This window comes from Centrocercus urophasianus, unplaced genomic scaffold (assembly GCF_019232065.1).
Source record: "Centrocercus urophasianus isolate 14NV4802_14NV808 unplaced genomic scaffold, USGS_Curo_1.0 seq_11, whole genome shotgun sequence".
Taxonomy (NCBI): Eukaryota; Metazoa; Chordata; class Aves; order Galliformes; family Phasianidae; genus Centrocercus; species Centrocercus urophasianus.
The window spans coordinates 2,771,143-2,787,692 of record NW_024884253.1 but is presented as its reverse complement, the minus strand read 5'-3'; the positions used below and the strand labels follow the sequence as shown (position 1 = coordinate 2,787,692).

The window sequence follows — 16,550 nt, the reverse complement described above, 5'->3', positions numbered from 1 at the left end:
TCTGAAAATGTGGCACTGATGACAGCAGGCCCTGCTTGATACCACTGGCTGCATGCCATGCCTACGATGAGAAGAAGAGCCATCCACTTCCAAAGAACAGTTTGAGCAGCCCAACTGGCAACAAAATGATGCTCTTGCTCTCCAGTAGCTTCAGTACAAAGCATCACTGTGTGGCTTCACGTACAGTCCTGGAATGTTTTTAAGCCCTAGAAGAGTAATATCCCCTCCTGACCAAGCTATTTTGCCTTTTGTTACAGCTTTTGGTATTACCCATGCAACAGTCTGCAAGCAGCAAGTATGTTGGGTCAAATGACAGACCTGAAGGATGGGATTAAGGAAACAAGTGACAGGCTTCCTAGAGGATTTCATCATCCAGTTTTCCAATTTTCTTTCTCAGTTCAATTACTGCTTCTCAGCCTCCTACAACTGTCCTCCCCATCTCTTACTTGGCAACTGTGGGAGTCAGCAGTGTTTCATTAGGCTCAGCAGCCATTCTGCCAAAGCTGCAGAAAGGTTTATAAGACTTCTCTGACAATTTCTATTTTACAGCAAAGTTTTACAGTGCTGTGTCAGGAAAGAGAAGCATATGTTAAGAGAAGTGAGCCAAAGGTATGTGTGAAAGGGGGAGAGGGGAAGCAAAATCCTGAGAAAAGCTGAGCTCTGAAGCATCAGAGAAAGAACATGTGCACTGAACTGCAGTCAGGAAAATATGGTTTTCCTTTCAGCATGGTTATAAGGGCTGCCAAGTAAAGCTTTAAAAGCTCTATTGATTTTTAAGTTTGTAAACCTGTAGAAATTCAGGTAAAAGATTACTTCCAGCTTGCTACCCTTGTAACAATGCAACTCTCTACTTTCTTAACCAACATAATCAAGACACAGCTGACAATGTTAGCTACTCCTGAAGACAAGGAATGAAAGGCCAGACGTATGATATGCTCAGAGAAAGACCAAAGCATCAATTACTGTTGTTGACCTTATTATACTAAAAACCCATTGCTGAAACCAATTCATTGGGGTTTTCTGGATTACCTGGGCCATCTTCGTTGGCCCTTAGGAAACTTGTTATCATGTCTTCCTCAGAATAACCAGTATTCAGAAATATATCACTTGGACACCAACAATGAATTTGCATCACAGCGCTAAACGAGCTGAAATGGAATACAGATTAAAAGCCTAGCAACTTCCAGCATGCTTAACCAGCAGTAATAAAAGCAATTCCTATTAAACCTCCATTGAAGAGCAGGTCCAAAGGTATAACAGAGATGTATGCAAACCCATATATGAATGCAGCAATCAATTAATTGTTGTGCCACACTAATCCTTCCTCTCCTTTATGGGCCGTAATTAAAATGCATGAGCTGTACGTGATGCCCCACTTCTCTGTGCATTACGTAACACTGCAGCACTTTGCCGCTCCGTTCGCTGCAAGATTAGACATCAGCTACAATGACATGTGTTGCCTGAAGATATGCTGCATCCCAGTTTATCCCAAGCTCGATTGTTTTTCATCACAGCTTCAACAATATTGGCAAATTTATAAACAAAGGCACTTCAGCTCAAATCCCCAAACTCAAGAGACTTAAGATACACAATATAAAATCTTTTAGAACCACTCGTAAGCCTGTTATCAACAGTGGAGCTTTTGTTGCTTAATTAACACATTAATACCCTGGGTTATGGCCATCTACTACGTAGCTGTACCAAACCCTAACCAAAAAGCAGCGCTGACACCTATTTTTCCTTCATGTCAAGCCAAACCTCAACGGAGACTGAAGTGACCTTCTTCCACCCTATAAGAAGTCTGGTTAATGATCAAAACAATCACAGCCTCATACAACATCCGGAGCTGGAAGATACCCACAAGGATCACTGAGTTCAGCTCCTGGCTCCACACAGCATTACCCCAAATCCAAACCCTATGTCTGAGAGTGGTGCCCAAATGCTCCTTGAACTCCAGCAGCCTGGGGCCATGATCACTGCCCCAAGTAACAAAAATAAGCCACAGCAGTGTAGAGAGCATGGCCAGGATGTCCCAAATTTTATGAGACTCGCAGCACAGCGTTACGGATTTGAAAATATTATGCTCACAAAGGAAACACTGGAATGGAAAGAATCACCTAAATATTAAATTCTCATTCATGAGAGCATTAGTTTATTCCTGAAGCATCCAATTCTACCCAACCAACCCTCAAAATCCTGAAAAACCAGAAAGGTTCCAGTTGACACTGGAAACAAGTTGACACTGCCAAACAAGTGACTGGTGCATACTTAGCCCAGCACAGCATTTGGTCAGTGCATCCAGGAACAAGGAGAAAGGAAGGCAAACAGATCTGAGGGCAGGCAAAAAAAAAGTATTTTTGTGAAGCAGGCAACCAGGCAGAGTATGATCAGCACACCATTCATGTCCTTGCATTGCAAGCAGCAAAGAAAACAGCTCATTTCCAGCCTCAGGTTACATGGTGTAGTAAACACACTATGTGTGAGTAAAACACAAGGAACTTGTCTTTGCACATTGACAGAAATTAGCTTCTTCTTCAGTTTTTAGGTTTGACCACGCTTGGAAATCACACAAAAACAGCAACTCAAGATGGTGCTTTTTGGCTTGTGGGCCCCTGCAGATGCCATGTGAGCACCCAGGGATTACTGACTGGACAGTTGATCTCTAAATTTCAGCTGGGATCACATTTGCATAGTCCTTGTGAGGGTCAGTAAACAGGGCAGGCAGCTCCTCCTGAGTTACCCCAGCTGACTTAAAGCAGAGCAAATGTAATAACTAACACACGTGACAGGTATCTTGTACAAACTTCATTTCTAGCAGACATTTGTCCAGCTGGAAATACCCAGGCTGCTCAGAGGGGAAGAGAGGTGGGCTGGTCCTACCTTGGGCCATTCATGTCATGCAGCCCCGAAGCCCTTTTCTCCCCTTCTTAAGTCTCAAAGGTTCCCCCAAAAGCCTGCAGCCCCATAAAAGCCTTACTGAAAGGGTACTGCTAATTGTTTCTATGCTGCAAAATCAACCCTCTGCCCTTTCTAAAGCCTTTAGGACTATTGGATTGTTTGCGGTGGGAATAAACGCTCTGCCAGCGATCGTTTCTGTCACAACTGTGCTACTGGGCAGCCCTACCAGCTAAAAGGTCAGCACAGCACAGTAACACTGCTCACCGTTCAGCTCTTTGCTATTTTAAAGCTGGTGCTGAATTAAACACATCGGTGGTTAATGCACCGATTCTCCTCGTTTGTTATTCATTCTGCATTTAAGAAGGAAAAAAAAGGAGGAATTCTGAAAATAAACCACACTAAGCTCCTAAAGAGAACGATGTTCCTCTACGCAGTTGCCTTTATTGAGGTTAATTCCTCACGTAGCTGTATCGAGTGAAACACAAATCCTGTTAGTGCTATGCCTACTTGCTTCAAGTGAACTGCGCGTTTCACTTTGGAGGCCTGGTTCCTCACTCGCTCAGATCCCTGCTCCAGGAAAACAGCCTTCACCAGGGGTCTTAACAAGCTCTACACATACAAATGCTAACAGCAGGACTATCATATGAAGCTTTTTAACCAACTGAGGGCTTTTTTTTGCCCCCCAAAAGTGGTCTCCCCTCTATGGTTACTCATGACACCAACTGCCTGCCTTTTAAAGTACTGCCGAAAGCAACAGATTAAATTTATGGGGTCTGATAAAAGAGACATTGGTGTTTATACAGCCTGCCTCCAACTTTCTGAAATACCTCCTTCTATAAACTAGCATGTTTTGGCTTGAACATTAACGCAACTGAAGTACGTTCTACACGTGTTCCAGAGAGACGTAAACGCATAGCTGATTTCAGAGTCACAGAATGGCCTGGGTTGAAAAGGACAACAATGATCATCTGGTTTCAACCCCCTGCTATCTGCAGGGTCGCCAACCAGCAGACCAGGCTGCCCAGAGCCACATCCAGCTTGGCCTTGAATGCCTCCAGGGATGGGGCATCCACAGCCTCCTTGGGCAACCTGTTCCAGTGCCTCACCACCCTCTGAGTGAAAAACTTCCTCCTAATATCTAACCTAAACCTCCCCTGTCTCAGTTTAAAACCATTCCCCCTTGTCCCGTCGCTGTTCACCCTCATGAACAACCGTTCCCCCTCCTGTTTATACACTCCCTTCAAACATTGGAAGGCCACAATGAGGTCTCCCCAGAGCCTTCTCTTCTCCAAGCTAAACATACCCAGTTCCCTCAACCTTTCCTCATAGGAGAGGTGCTCCAGCCCACTGATCATCTCCGTTGCCCTCCTCTGGACCCTCTCCAAGAGCTCCACGTCCTTCCTGTACTGGGTGCCCCAGACCTGGACGCAGTACTTTCAAAGTCCTCTAAATTATAATACATACATATATATATATATATATATATATATCTTGATGGAGCACCCCAACACCCCAACAAGATAGCAAACACTTCCTTTCCAAATACTCAATTGATGAAAATCAGGCCCCAGTAAGGATAACACAGAACTCTTTTCGAAACAGCCAGGCAAATTTGTCTCATTGTGAAAAGCAGCTGTGCTGTACATCAGTCTGCCTGTAACCTTCGTGTTGCTGTTTGAACTTACAAAAGATAGGCACTGAAATCCATGCATGAGTTACAGGAGGACCCACCAATATGGCATCATTCCAAATAGGCAGAACTACGGAGGAGAGAAACAGACACTGAATTCCAACAAGCAGCAACCTTTCATCATTGAGTTCCTTGGAAAAATAAAGAAAGGGAGAAAGAAAGAGTACATCTGCTCTTCATTTGTGCCACAGCTTGGAACAAAAGACAAGATCAGATGTTTTGAGGCTGCAGAGGCATCTCATCGCTACATAATTTGTCATATCTGCATCACAGTATGATAAACAATCATTTTCAGGTCACCTGATGCAGCCCGTGTAAGACAGCAGGTATGCCTGTAATGACTCCTCCTTGCCAGAAAATGCCTGGCGTGGTGAGAGCTTACTCCCAGCTTTCCAAATCAGGCAAAGAAAACACAGGGAATGCTGCAACCGTATCCACTACAACTACTCCATGCCTGTAAACAATCATTTATCTGAATACCAGAGGCACTCTGCTGCCTTTAGATACTTGAAGTTTTATCCTAGAGCGTCAATGTTTAGCACTGATTTTACAATATGCAATTTAAACTTAATTTTTTAGCCAACCACATAAACTCTGAAGAGTGCAAGCTCCATCTCTGCTCTCAAAAAAATGAAATAAAATAGTAATTTCTAGAAGCATCCAGACAAAACATTTGTAAGAGATATTAAACACCCCTAGACCAAGAGCTCATTTAAAGCTAGCAGAATACACTGGGAATTTGCTGGTTATCCTGAGGGCAGGTGCTTAGTTCTGATAGACTGAATTATTGAAAAACCATTGTTGACAGAGCAGGACAACTGATAAAAGGAGGAAATCCATGTTTTTAAACAGTCTATACATGACAAAACACATAGAAAATGATCCAGCTCTGTTTATTGCTTGAGTGGGAGAGACTAAGAAATCAGGATCTGGGGGACAGAAATCCAAGTTTAAGGTAATTTCAACATAAGGCACACAAAATTTATCATCTCATTAGGAGAAATTGCACTGCGTCACGATGGGACACTTGGCAAAGACAGTGCTGAGGGCAGAGCCACACTGACTGGTGTTCTCTGACTGCAGCGCTGGAAGCAGCACTTCTATGGGGAAATAGCTTTATTTTAGGGCTCCTTGAGGTCAACAGGAGAGATATCTCTGAAGATGTGATGTGTGTAAGGACAGGTGAGACACGTTACAGTGATAACAGTCATTTACAACACCTCACCTTATTCTTTTTTCCCCAGTTTAGAATTTCAGGTTGTTCTGATTGGGGGCAAGTAAGGCTTTCTTGTCTGATGAGCTCTTTTCGATCCAATTTATTTCTGTACAAAAGCAGCTCGTATTCAGTTGTAATGCTCTGAATTTACTACCCTGCAAAAACCTCACCATTAACCTCCAGCAGATGATCACCAAATGTTAAGAGGACATTGCCTGGTTTATGCATTTATGGAAAAAGATGCGTCTGTGCTGCCCTGTACCCACTGCTACTCAAGAGTTCAGAGTGACAGGAGCTATTGGGAATTTATCCAAACCCATGTAAATAAGATCTACGACCCGATTTTTCCACGTTTAATTAAATAGACTTGTACTAAATTTTATCATCAGACTGAATCAGCAGCTCAAAACCTTTCCATTACTTTCTTGCAAAACAGCCTGCAGGAAGCATATCTGAAACCTTCTCAACTGTTGTTTCGTTAAAAGAGGATGACTAAGACAGAATCCCAGAGGGTGCATCACAGCAGAAATGCTATTGCAACAAGCACACAGGAGACTCAGAGGAGAACTGAGCTTAAGGGGTTGCAGCTTTGACAATCCTCTTGAAGCAAGCTTTATTAAAGCATTACGTGATTTGGCAGCAGCCTGTTGACATTCTTTTCATTTCAGAAGTGGCCTTAATTTTATTTCCTTGAAAAGTAAAGACTCTTGTTCATTAAGGAGTACTTTTTCTCCCTTTTCATAACTTGATTCACAATCCACGTTCAATAGAAAACCCTCAATCTGAGACCTGGCACAGCCAGGCGCACAAATTTCAGTTCTGCATTTACAGGTCTTCATCATCAGAGCTCATCCTAAAAGTTGAAAGGTTTCTTTCTACAGTAAGGAAAAGGCAATTGGAAAACTGCCTCGCCCGCAATTACTTGGTAATAAAGAGGAAGGAAGCACTATGGTGTTGCATCTGTTATCACTACGCTGTTATCACTACAGAGTTACCTCTAAATCATAGGTGAGGGTCAAATTCTTTTCAGACAGTACGGGAAGTTCTGTGTGCACTGTACGTGTATTTGAAGCTTCACCTGGCACCGTGCTGTCCTGAAGTCTGTTTAGATACGAGTACTAAAAGCTGAGAGATTTGGCCAATTTGGCTGCCATCACACGTGGGTTGGAGGCAGATTATGAAGAAAGGTTCATAAAGGTCATGTTTGAAGCCACTGGGCTTTAGCACGTGCTCACAAGACCTGAATCTGCCCCAGCTTCTCATCTCCCATCCTTGTTGCTCTATGCACAGAAACAGATCTGTTTCCACTCAGTAAAAGACACAATAGATGTCAAAGGATTCTCCCACATCTCTTCAAAAAGCCTGACCTCTCCTAAACCTTGGCTAATGAAGGTAAAGAGAAGGCAGCATGCTGAACACGAAGGATTTACTATTAGATAGAAGCAGCTACAGAAGAAAAGAGATATTCATTCCCTTCTTAGGGGGATGATTATTTCTGGAGGCCTTGAGCTCTTCCCACATATCACAGACTAAAGTGTCAATCTCTGCAGAAAAATAAATGGCTTTGAAGAACATAAATGGCAACAAAATTAAGAACTGCTTTTAAATTTTCATCCCCTCACAAGTGCTGACAGTGTGCATTGTCACACAATTTGCTTTGTCTTGCACATTGTGATTTTTCTCTCTGTCCACAGCTCTCAGATGTCAGTGTTTCCTCTGATACATTGTTACTCACATCGCTTTCAGATTACAAAAGCTTTCAAAAGGAAAACTTGAGAAGGTTCAAAGTGTTCTTATGCAGAATTTTCACTGCAAACACTCTATGCAAGGAATAAAAATAAGCCAGTTCTGTTTTAATGTTCCCACAGAAGATCGGGGACTTTCACTTAAGACTCAGAATGGGAGAAAACAGTGCCAAAGCATGGCTGGTTTTAGGTAGACTTGTGCCTCTGAAGGACAGATTTGGTGTCACTTTAAGAGAAAACAATAACAGGACAGTTTTATTTATATACACATATACATAAAATAAAAGCTCCATAAGTAACAACTACTGCACAACCTACAAACTACTTGGCATTTGCATTGATAGGAAATCAAAGCCCATGCCCCTGCCTCTATCTTTCAAAACCCTGGAGAATTGCACAGCACCTTCTTTTAATGCCTTAAATAAATCCTTACCCAAACCTCTTACAAAAGGCTGCACTTTCAAAAACTGCTGCTGGTGTAAACTTAAGGTCAGAAGGTGTTTTATGCAAGAGAAACACGATGTATGATATGAAAGTCTCATTGACCTGCTTTTGGTTAGGAAGACAGACAGTAAAATTAGTATTACACAACTCTTTGGTAGACACAAAGTTAGTCAATAACTAAAAAACGATGGGTGGAGAGGTTTTGTAGGGCAATCAGCACTTGTCTCGAAGGCACAATATCGCAGTTTCATACATTCCGCCATTTGAAATCTGAATTCCAACTTCACATGACCTTAAAGACAGTATCTTCAAAGCTACCAAGGCTAAAGCATGTGTTCAATTAAGAATTTACTAATTCAGGTTCTCTGGAGCCACTGTAAGTTCAGTTGTTGTCCACAGGTCAGCTGTGTAACAGCCCTCCTCCTCAGCACGGGTCAGCTTCAAGGAGGAATACAGATCTGCAATTCACTCTCAGCATCCTGGGACAGAGATGAGGGATAAAGGTGACAGTGAGCTGAGCTGAAATTAACAGCTTTTCTGTTGAAGAAGCTCGTCCATCTGCAAGGTTTTTTCGCTTGAATGATAGGCAGCCTCTAAAAGCTCATCCATCCCTTTGTTTCCATCTCCCCCACCAGATCTTTAAGGTTTTGAGATTGCCTTTGATCTCAGGCTCAGCCTTGGGAGACAATCTCCTTCCACACAGAATTGAGTCAGCAACTGATACTTTAATTCCTTTGAAGAAACGTACCTAAAGGCCAGCTTATCGTTAACATTTCACGCTTGATTCTAACTCTGCCTCCATAATCTCCTCTTTACCTGCACTCATTCCTCTCCGACAGGTACCAACGCTGAATTGCAACTGGGAGACTGACTCCTTCGTAATGGAAGTTCACCCCATAACATTAAATCTTTCTGGGGTAATGACTTCCCAGCGACCACGTTGAGATTTCTCAGGATCAGCAGTTTCTGTTACCTCTTAGACACGCTTTTTCCATACTGGCAATTTCACATGAACTACATTTCAAGAGCCTGGAAGCAAAGTCTTAAGCTTTAGGCTGTAGGAATTTTCAGTGTAAGATAATGCAATTAGTCACAACAGTTGAGAAAAAAATGTAGCCAAGGACTGACAGTTCAAGCCCCAAAACAGCTATCCCATATTTGAGACAGCAGTAATGACAGCCTTCTGTCACTTTGAGAGCACACAATGACATAAATAGTTTCTTTTCCAAATGAAATGAGCCACGTTTTGTACTCTGCTCTGCTGAGCTCAGCCTTTCTTTATATTAGTATCTATTAACTAGCACTGCAATACTCCAGGAATACTATTCCTTTGTGTTATTGCCCTAAATGACACATGCTCAGGGTTAAGCTTAAAACCAAAACCCTCAACATTTAATGCTAGATCAGCTAACATTCATTACAAGAGCCCATTAAATCTCCCAGCATAACAGAATAATGCCATCACAGACAGGCACTCCAATACAAAATACATTAAAAAAGCCATTCTTGCTTCTCAGACCTGATACATTTCAGTCAGTTTCTACAATATCACATATTCGATGCACACCTTAGGTTAAAACATAGCAATGAAAGACTTTTTACAGTAAACTTAATGACACTGTAAAGGCAAGCAGGACACAAACTGCTCGTGCTTTTCCTTCAGTAAATGCACATTGTTTCTTTCTAAATGTGCTCATGTAATGTACTTAATAATTTACACAAGGGAATGAGGAACAGTTTTGGTGCTGACAGTCATTTCTCTGCCTATTAACTATTTATAGGATAATGCTAGCATTGGAAAGAGTCTTTGAAGCAATAGCAAAGGTTTGGCAAAGCTTTCATCGTATTAAACACAAAATGTGAAGCTTTGTGTTCACAGCTACCACCGCTCATTTGTCACATGGGAATTTCTTCTGAAAGCAGAAGCCACCACAAGCCACAGATTTCTGTCCTGCAGCCTTAATGAAACGGTCACAGATCTCACCTTCTGCGTCCTGATTTCATTGCACAAGTTTCTCTAATAAGCTGCATTTCTCCAAGGTTAAGCCACATTGGCCATTAGTTTCTCCTCACTTTCATTCACAGAAATTACTATACAAAATCATTTCCAAAACGGTTCGGCACCCAAATTTTCCACGACCTATTATGAACTGGAAGGAGGTTCAGAGATTGAATCCCTCAAAGCCAAGATTAACGATGGAAGAAAATATGCTGCCATTCATAAACAATAGCAGGATTTTAACTCCTCTGGCTGATAAGCAGTATTATGTACCAGATGTTTCGGAAGACAAAGGTTTCCTCATGCTCGTATGTAATTTATAACATGGTTGAGATGAGACAGAGGAAGCAACCAGCAGTTGGGATAAGTCAGTGTTAATGTAGAGAGCATCCTAAATAGTAGCATGAAATCATCCAGCTTCTCCAAAACCCTGAAGTGACACGTACACACACCAGAGTGTGTGACATTTTATTTTCTTGCATAGTTTTCACAATGGGTGGGAGGAACTGCTGATTGAATGAGCCTCCAAATAAAGGTTGATGAAGATTTCTAGAGAAATCTTTCTACTTTTACAGAAGTACCAACTAATACTGTTTCATCTGAACTCAGCTTGCTAGGTCTCATATTTGGCATATTTATGTTCTCCAAAGTATTCTAAGCAAGTTATCTTCTTAATTTTGAATTCCTCTGCTGCAGACAGTAAGAAGTCAACGAACAAGTTAGAATAAATTGTGATGTGTCTGGCTTGCTCTTGTTGCCAAGCTACTAAAACCCTTTTATGGCAAAACTGTTAACAAGCTGTAGTTGCACTTCTGAGAACGCAACGTAGCATCAATCTGAACACGGCAATAACGACAAGGATTACAATCCTTGAAGGCATTTTGGTGGGTGTACAGCATTCAAGGACTTCCAGACCTCTCTAATTTACAGCATCCTCTGACTCAACCAGCTCCCACTGCTGCCTGGAGCTCTTCTGTTACAAATTCAGAACTTCTGGAAATTGAAACACATTTACAACCCAACCACTGAATTGGAAAGGAAGGACCTCAAGGGACACCTCCTACAGCTGCTGGAGTCTGGCTTACACAACAACAGGTCGTTGACCTGCCGGAGCATAACTTGGAAGGTGTGTGCTGGATAGTAGAAGTTTCTCCTCAGAGCAGACAAGCCTTGAACAGGCTGCTCTTCAAGGAGGAGATGGAGTCACTGTCCCTGGAAGCGTTCATCAAACGTGTAGATGCGGCACTGCGGGATGTGGGAAGTGGGTGATGGGCTGATGGTTCGGCTAGGTAAGTTTAGTGGTCTTCTCCAACTTGAATGATTCTATGATTTCAGCTACCAGAAAGTCTATTTGAGGTGTGGAACACAAGTTCAAAACAGAAAACTTAATTCCTAATAATTAATGTACATCTGAAAGGAGGAGTCTGTCTTGCACACTCCCAAAGACTTCTGATTGTTCAGTTTACCACGTGTGAAGTTTGCCAGCTGAGTCACTCCTCCATTTGTCACTTCTCAGAAAGTTTCTCAAGCCATACTAACCTCACACTGAAAACAAGTGAATGTTGTTGCTCAGGGAGGCTGTGGATGCCCCATCGCTGGATGCATTCAAGGCCAGGCTGGATGTGGCTCTGGGCAGCCTGGTCTGGTGGTTGGTGACCCTGCCTGTAGCAGGGGGGTTGAAACCAGATGATCTTTGAGATTCTGTCCAACCAAGGCCATTCTATGATTCATTCTATGATTTACCAGATCACGAAGCAGAAGGAATACTGCAGCGGTGAAACAGCTACAGACAGCCCCCCAGATGAGGAATAAATATAGCTCCTGTCTAGGCAGACAGATGTTGAGATTGATAAAAGTAAACAGAACCATGTAAGAGGTAATTACAAAACAGGTATATAAAGTCACCCATGAATAGCTTAACCCTTCAGTGCAGCCAATGTTATTTATTCCTTTGCTGAAGGGGAACGTGAGCCAGAGAACCCAAAATCTAACACCTGTAACCAGCTACCTCCATTTCAGCTCTACACAGCAGTGAACATCGTACCTGCATCCCTGCAGTCTTCTGTCGTTTTGCCAGCTTTTCTAGAAACTAGTGCTCTATTCTTGCTTTCCCTTCCCCCAAATCCCAGCTTTATTTTGATCACTGGGGTTAGGGAAGGAAGGGAAGAGATATTTTCCCAATTATCTGGAGGAAACAGATTTGCTAGAAGAGCTCACAAAAGAAATGTAAACTAGCGGAGTGATCAGTAATCAAAAGGATGGTTTGTTTATACTGTCTGACCTTAATCATTGGTAAGGTAAAGTCAACTTAGCCAGCTATACATTTTAAACATCCAAGTGCCAGCACAAACAAGAAAGCAAGCAAAAAGTATAGGTCACTTACAGAACTGGGGTCTTCTCCACGCTAAGCATGACACAAGTACTTTGCATGCATGGTTGACAGTAATTGAATCAAAGCACCTAATACAACTCAAGTAGCTTAGACTTCTGAATTTGGACTTATCTAAAACCAAAATACCTTACAGACATTATGAGCTTTCTTAGATGAAGATAATACATGTTTCGTTCAGCAAGTCAAGTCAATTAGAAAGCCTCTATTTAGAAAACACATATAATCCATTCCAATTATCATTGAGATCAAAAGAGGGGCACATGAGCTCCAGGAATGAAAGTTTCCAGGAAATCTTGGAGCAGCAACCCACCAGGATCTCTCACAGCTCTGTCTGCATCGGTTATTGACTCATCTGCTGATCTAGAATAAATCCACTAGTAATTTCATGTGAAAGCACATTTTTAACTGCAAGAAGAGTGCAGGAAGGAACATGTGCATTGGCATGCTCACACATTTTATCTCATATATACTTTCTTATCATATGACGTTTCATTTCAAAAGCTGACCTTGAATTTTTAAAACAATGTTGTAAGTGCTGTTCAGTGAACATTTTAGAGACGTGGCTGGGTGCTTCTCGTTGCCTACAAGTGAGCGTGGTAAAGGAACAACTGCATGTGTAAGCCAAAGCAAACAGACAGTATTCATATATTGTACATACTTCTATACAATGTAAACACACCAACTTATGCACATGCTCAGTGCATTGCTTCCATTCACACTCATGTAATATTTTCTGATATCTGACAGAGAACACGATTTCCTAGATTTGATAAGGTACTATGGATACTGGAAACAGTTTATTGGCAATCTAACTACAGTACTCACCACAAAATCTAACACTATCTACTCCTATTCCAATTCCTCTTTCTCTTTTTTTCCCTCAAGCTATTCATGTCATGTTTTGTTAATATTTGTTTGTTTGATCAAACTATGGACACTAACCAGATAAAACAAGACTCACCAGTAGTTTAAAAGAAATATAGCATTTCGTTAGAACTCGAAAAAGCAAAATCATGTAAGCAGTTATTCTGAAGCATTATAACCTGAGGCATTTCTCCATAAATCAAAAACAGCTTCACTGAAGTCTTTTATAGTCTAATGTTGCTAGTTTTGAGGATGCCTATCTTTTAATAAAGAGTTTTAGATGTGAATTCAGATCAGGTTGAGTGTTCACAGTGAGAAGCAATATTAAAGAAGACAAATGCAGACAGAACTCCTCCCTACTTGAACATGGTCACATACTGGATCCGTGGCACAGCCAAGGATGAAAAAACAAAACCCTTTTTATTCTCATTTGCAGCTACTGGATCACACTTCCTTCTGATTTCAATGAGAAATGGTGTCTAAAATATTGATTAACAAAAAATGAGAATTACTTACCAATTTGTAACAATACAGGCGTTACCAAAGCTGTCTCCATGGCATAACAAAATTCCCTGCCAAACATTACTGCACCATGCATCACCCACAGGCGTATCGGTATCCGGTCTATGGATCCTTCACTAATGGTCTCCTCTCTACTTTCATTCTCCTTGTTTTCTGGTTTCTGAAGCTGTGCCACAGGTAGATCTTGAACTTGCATAGATTCCGAGTCAGCATTCTGGGGAGCCATTTTCATTACCATAAAAATATATATATATGTTATATCTATATAAATAATACTACCATAACTCCACAAACAAGTTAGGGTGTCTTCTCTTTCACCTTCTGTTCCTCAGGCAAGTAATGCTTATATTCCTCTTGTACAAACAAGTATCTTGCAACTTCTTGTGTAGATACGAGACATAAAGAATGGAAAGCTATTTGGTAGGAATTTCAACATATGGCTTGCTGGTTTACTGTGAGTTAGAGTTAAAAATCCATAATTGCCATTCAGTTAATACCAGTTTCATAATTATTATTGAAGAAGTGCTGAAGTTGTTATTCTTGCTACAGAGAGGTGGAAAGGCGACACAAAGAGGTGCTCCACTGTTAATCCCCATCGAGTGGCTGATTAATCTGCAACAAAAAGCAAGCATTTAAAAATTTCAATAGTATTTTCTCAGGATATTGTGCCCCCCCTTTACCATATACCCTATTTCCTGCTTCATGCTTTCCATTGTCCTTGCCTCGTGTAGGGTCTTTCATTCCACGGTCCCTCCTACCCCTGAACTTTCCATTGAAATGCCATTGTTCTTCATGTTTAAATGATGCCTAACTGTACTCCTGTGTGGTCCTGCAGGAAGCCACAGAGGAATATATATATCAGTGTACATACATAAATATATAACAAGCATATCATGTTTGCCTGAGACCCTCACAACATCCAGCACAGGGCTAACAAACTCTGGGAAATTAAGGCAGGTTCCATTTCAGAATCAGCATAGGATATTCCAGTACTAAGCCAGGAAGATGACTCCTATGCCAGGAAGATGATTCATAGATTGCCACTTGCTCCCTAGCCACGCAGACTTGTGTTCAGTCTTTTGGAAGCTGCCAGCTACTTTGCACCTAAGATCCCATAGCTCCCGTGAACTTATTAACACTAGAAAGTCAACTGCACTGATAGAGAAGCATATCACTGTGTAAATTCAGACCAGAATGATATTCCTCGAGCAAACACGAGCAGAAATAAGCCGTCAGGAATATAATTTGAAAGACTAGTATTTAAAATATTCAAAATTTCAATGAAGAGATATCCACAGTATACACATCTTTCTGCACACAAGATCTGAGCAAACCTTCATACTCTAAGGAAGGAGAGTTTTATGAGTAGAATGGTACAAAATATGCCACTGTACATTATTTCTGAAATATATTCCAACCAGCTGACAAATCTTTGTGTGCTCTAGCATAAACCAGACCATCAGGCAGAGAATGTAAGAGACTGAAGAAAGTGGAGACATCAGCAGCTCTTGTTACCATGACCCTACAAACACACCATCTACTGGAAGCGTAGCAAAGGAGCACCTCAAGAGCTCCTTCCTGCTGATACCTACCTCAGAGCTGTACCCTGGAGGATTCTGTGTATGTAATTTGTTCATCCAGCCAACAGCTTTTCTTTTTTTCTTTTTTTTTTTTAGTCTGGGTTTTTCCCCTCCCAAGTTACCCCAAATTACTTAAATTTTGAGATCTAATGACCGCAATAACAATGTAAGCCTAGAATTTCCTTCTGAGCTAGTCAAATCACGTGAGAGAAGTTAAAATAAATTACTGAACACATGTTATAGGGAAAGGTTTAATTCTCAAGCGTTTTAACCCATTCGCAATAAACAGTTCACTACATAAAGGTCTCAAGAAAGCATTTCTTCACTCATTCTGTACTAAAAGGAGTTGAGATGCACTGCCTAGGGTTACTAAATCAAGGCCCAGACAAGTAATTGGTCAAGTTCTTCATAAGCTCCTTGGTTTCTCTCAAGCACTTCCTTCTCATCACCTTGGATTTGCATATGGTAGAGTTCATTTCACAGAACAGAATCATTAAGGTTGGGAAAAAAGCACAAAGATCACTCAGCCCAACCATCAACCCATCCCCACCGTGCCCACTGACCACGTCCCACAGTGCCATATTTATCCTTTCTTGAAAGCTGCCAGGGACGGTGACTCCACCACATCCCTGCACAACCTGCTCCAATACCTCACCGCTCTTTCTGAAAAAGAATTTTTTTCCCCATAGCCACCCTGAACCTTGCCTGACCTTAAAGCCATTACACCTCTTTCCACCTTCCAGCATTAGCATTGTGTTGAAGCTGCATCAGGAAGGGACGGGATTCTTTTACCTTACTTCAGTATACGAGGTTCCAGCTCACTTCTTGAATGGCTATTTTACTTTAACATAAATAGGAATTAAAATTAAATTAGGAGAAAAAAACAGCAGAACATACATGCTTGTAACACAAGTTTTGGGTTAAAAAACCCAGCAGAGCACAGGTTCCAGAGTAGGAGTGATTATTTTAATTACAGTAATAAAATATTTAATTGCTGGCAGACTGAGGCAAAATTACCTTCAGTAGAATTAGTAAGATTACATATCGGGTTTTCCTACTCAGAAATCTTTCAGTACACGCGCATGGTATTGTGGACTAAGGGTCACAAATAACACTTCTGCACTACATGGGTTTAAAGATTATTGCTTCTTCTCATGCTCAGTTTCTCCTTGTGTCACTGCAATGAGGGATTTGACTCAA

At 41.4% G+C, this 16,550-nt stretch overlaps 1 protein-coding gene across 3 annotated transcripts in view; it reads right to left on the bottom strand.

Annotated features, from left to right (window-relative positions):
- SLC45A4 (solute carrier family 45 member 4) overlaps positions 1-16,550 on the bottom strand; it is a 65,907-nt gene that overhangs the window by 22,431 nt on the left and 26,926 nt on the right. For all 3 annotated transcript variants that reach the window (XM_042839751.1, XM_042839749.1, XM_042839750.1), the window contains exon 2: positions 13,765-14,382. In XM_042839751.1, coding sequence (XP_042695685.1) covers positions 13,765-14,008 — 244 coding nt within the window. In that variant the 5' untranslated portion in view covers positions 14,009-14,382. The remainder of the gene's footprint in view (positions 1-13,764; positions 14,383-16,550) is intronic.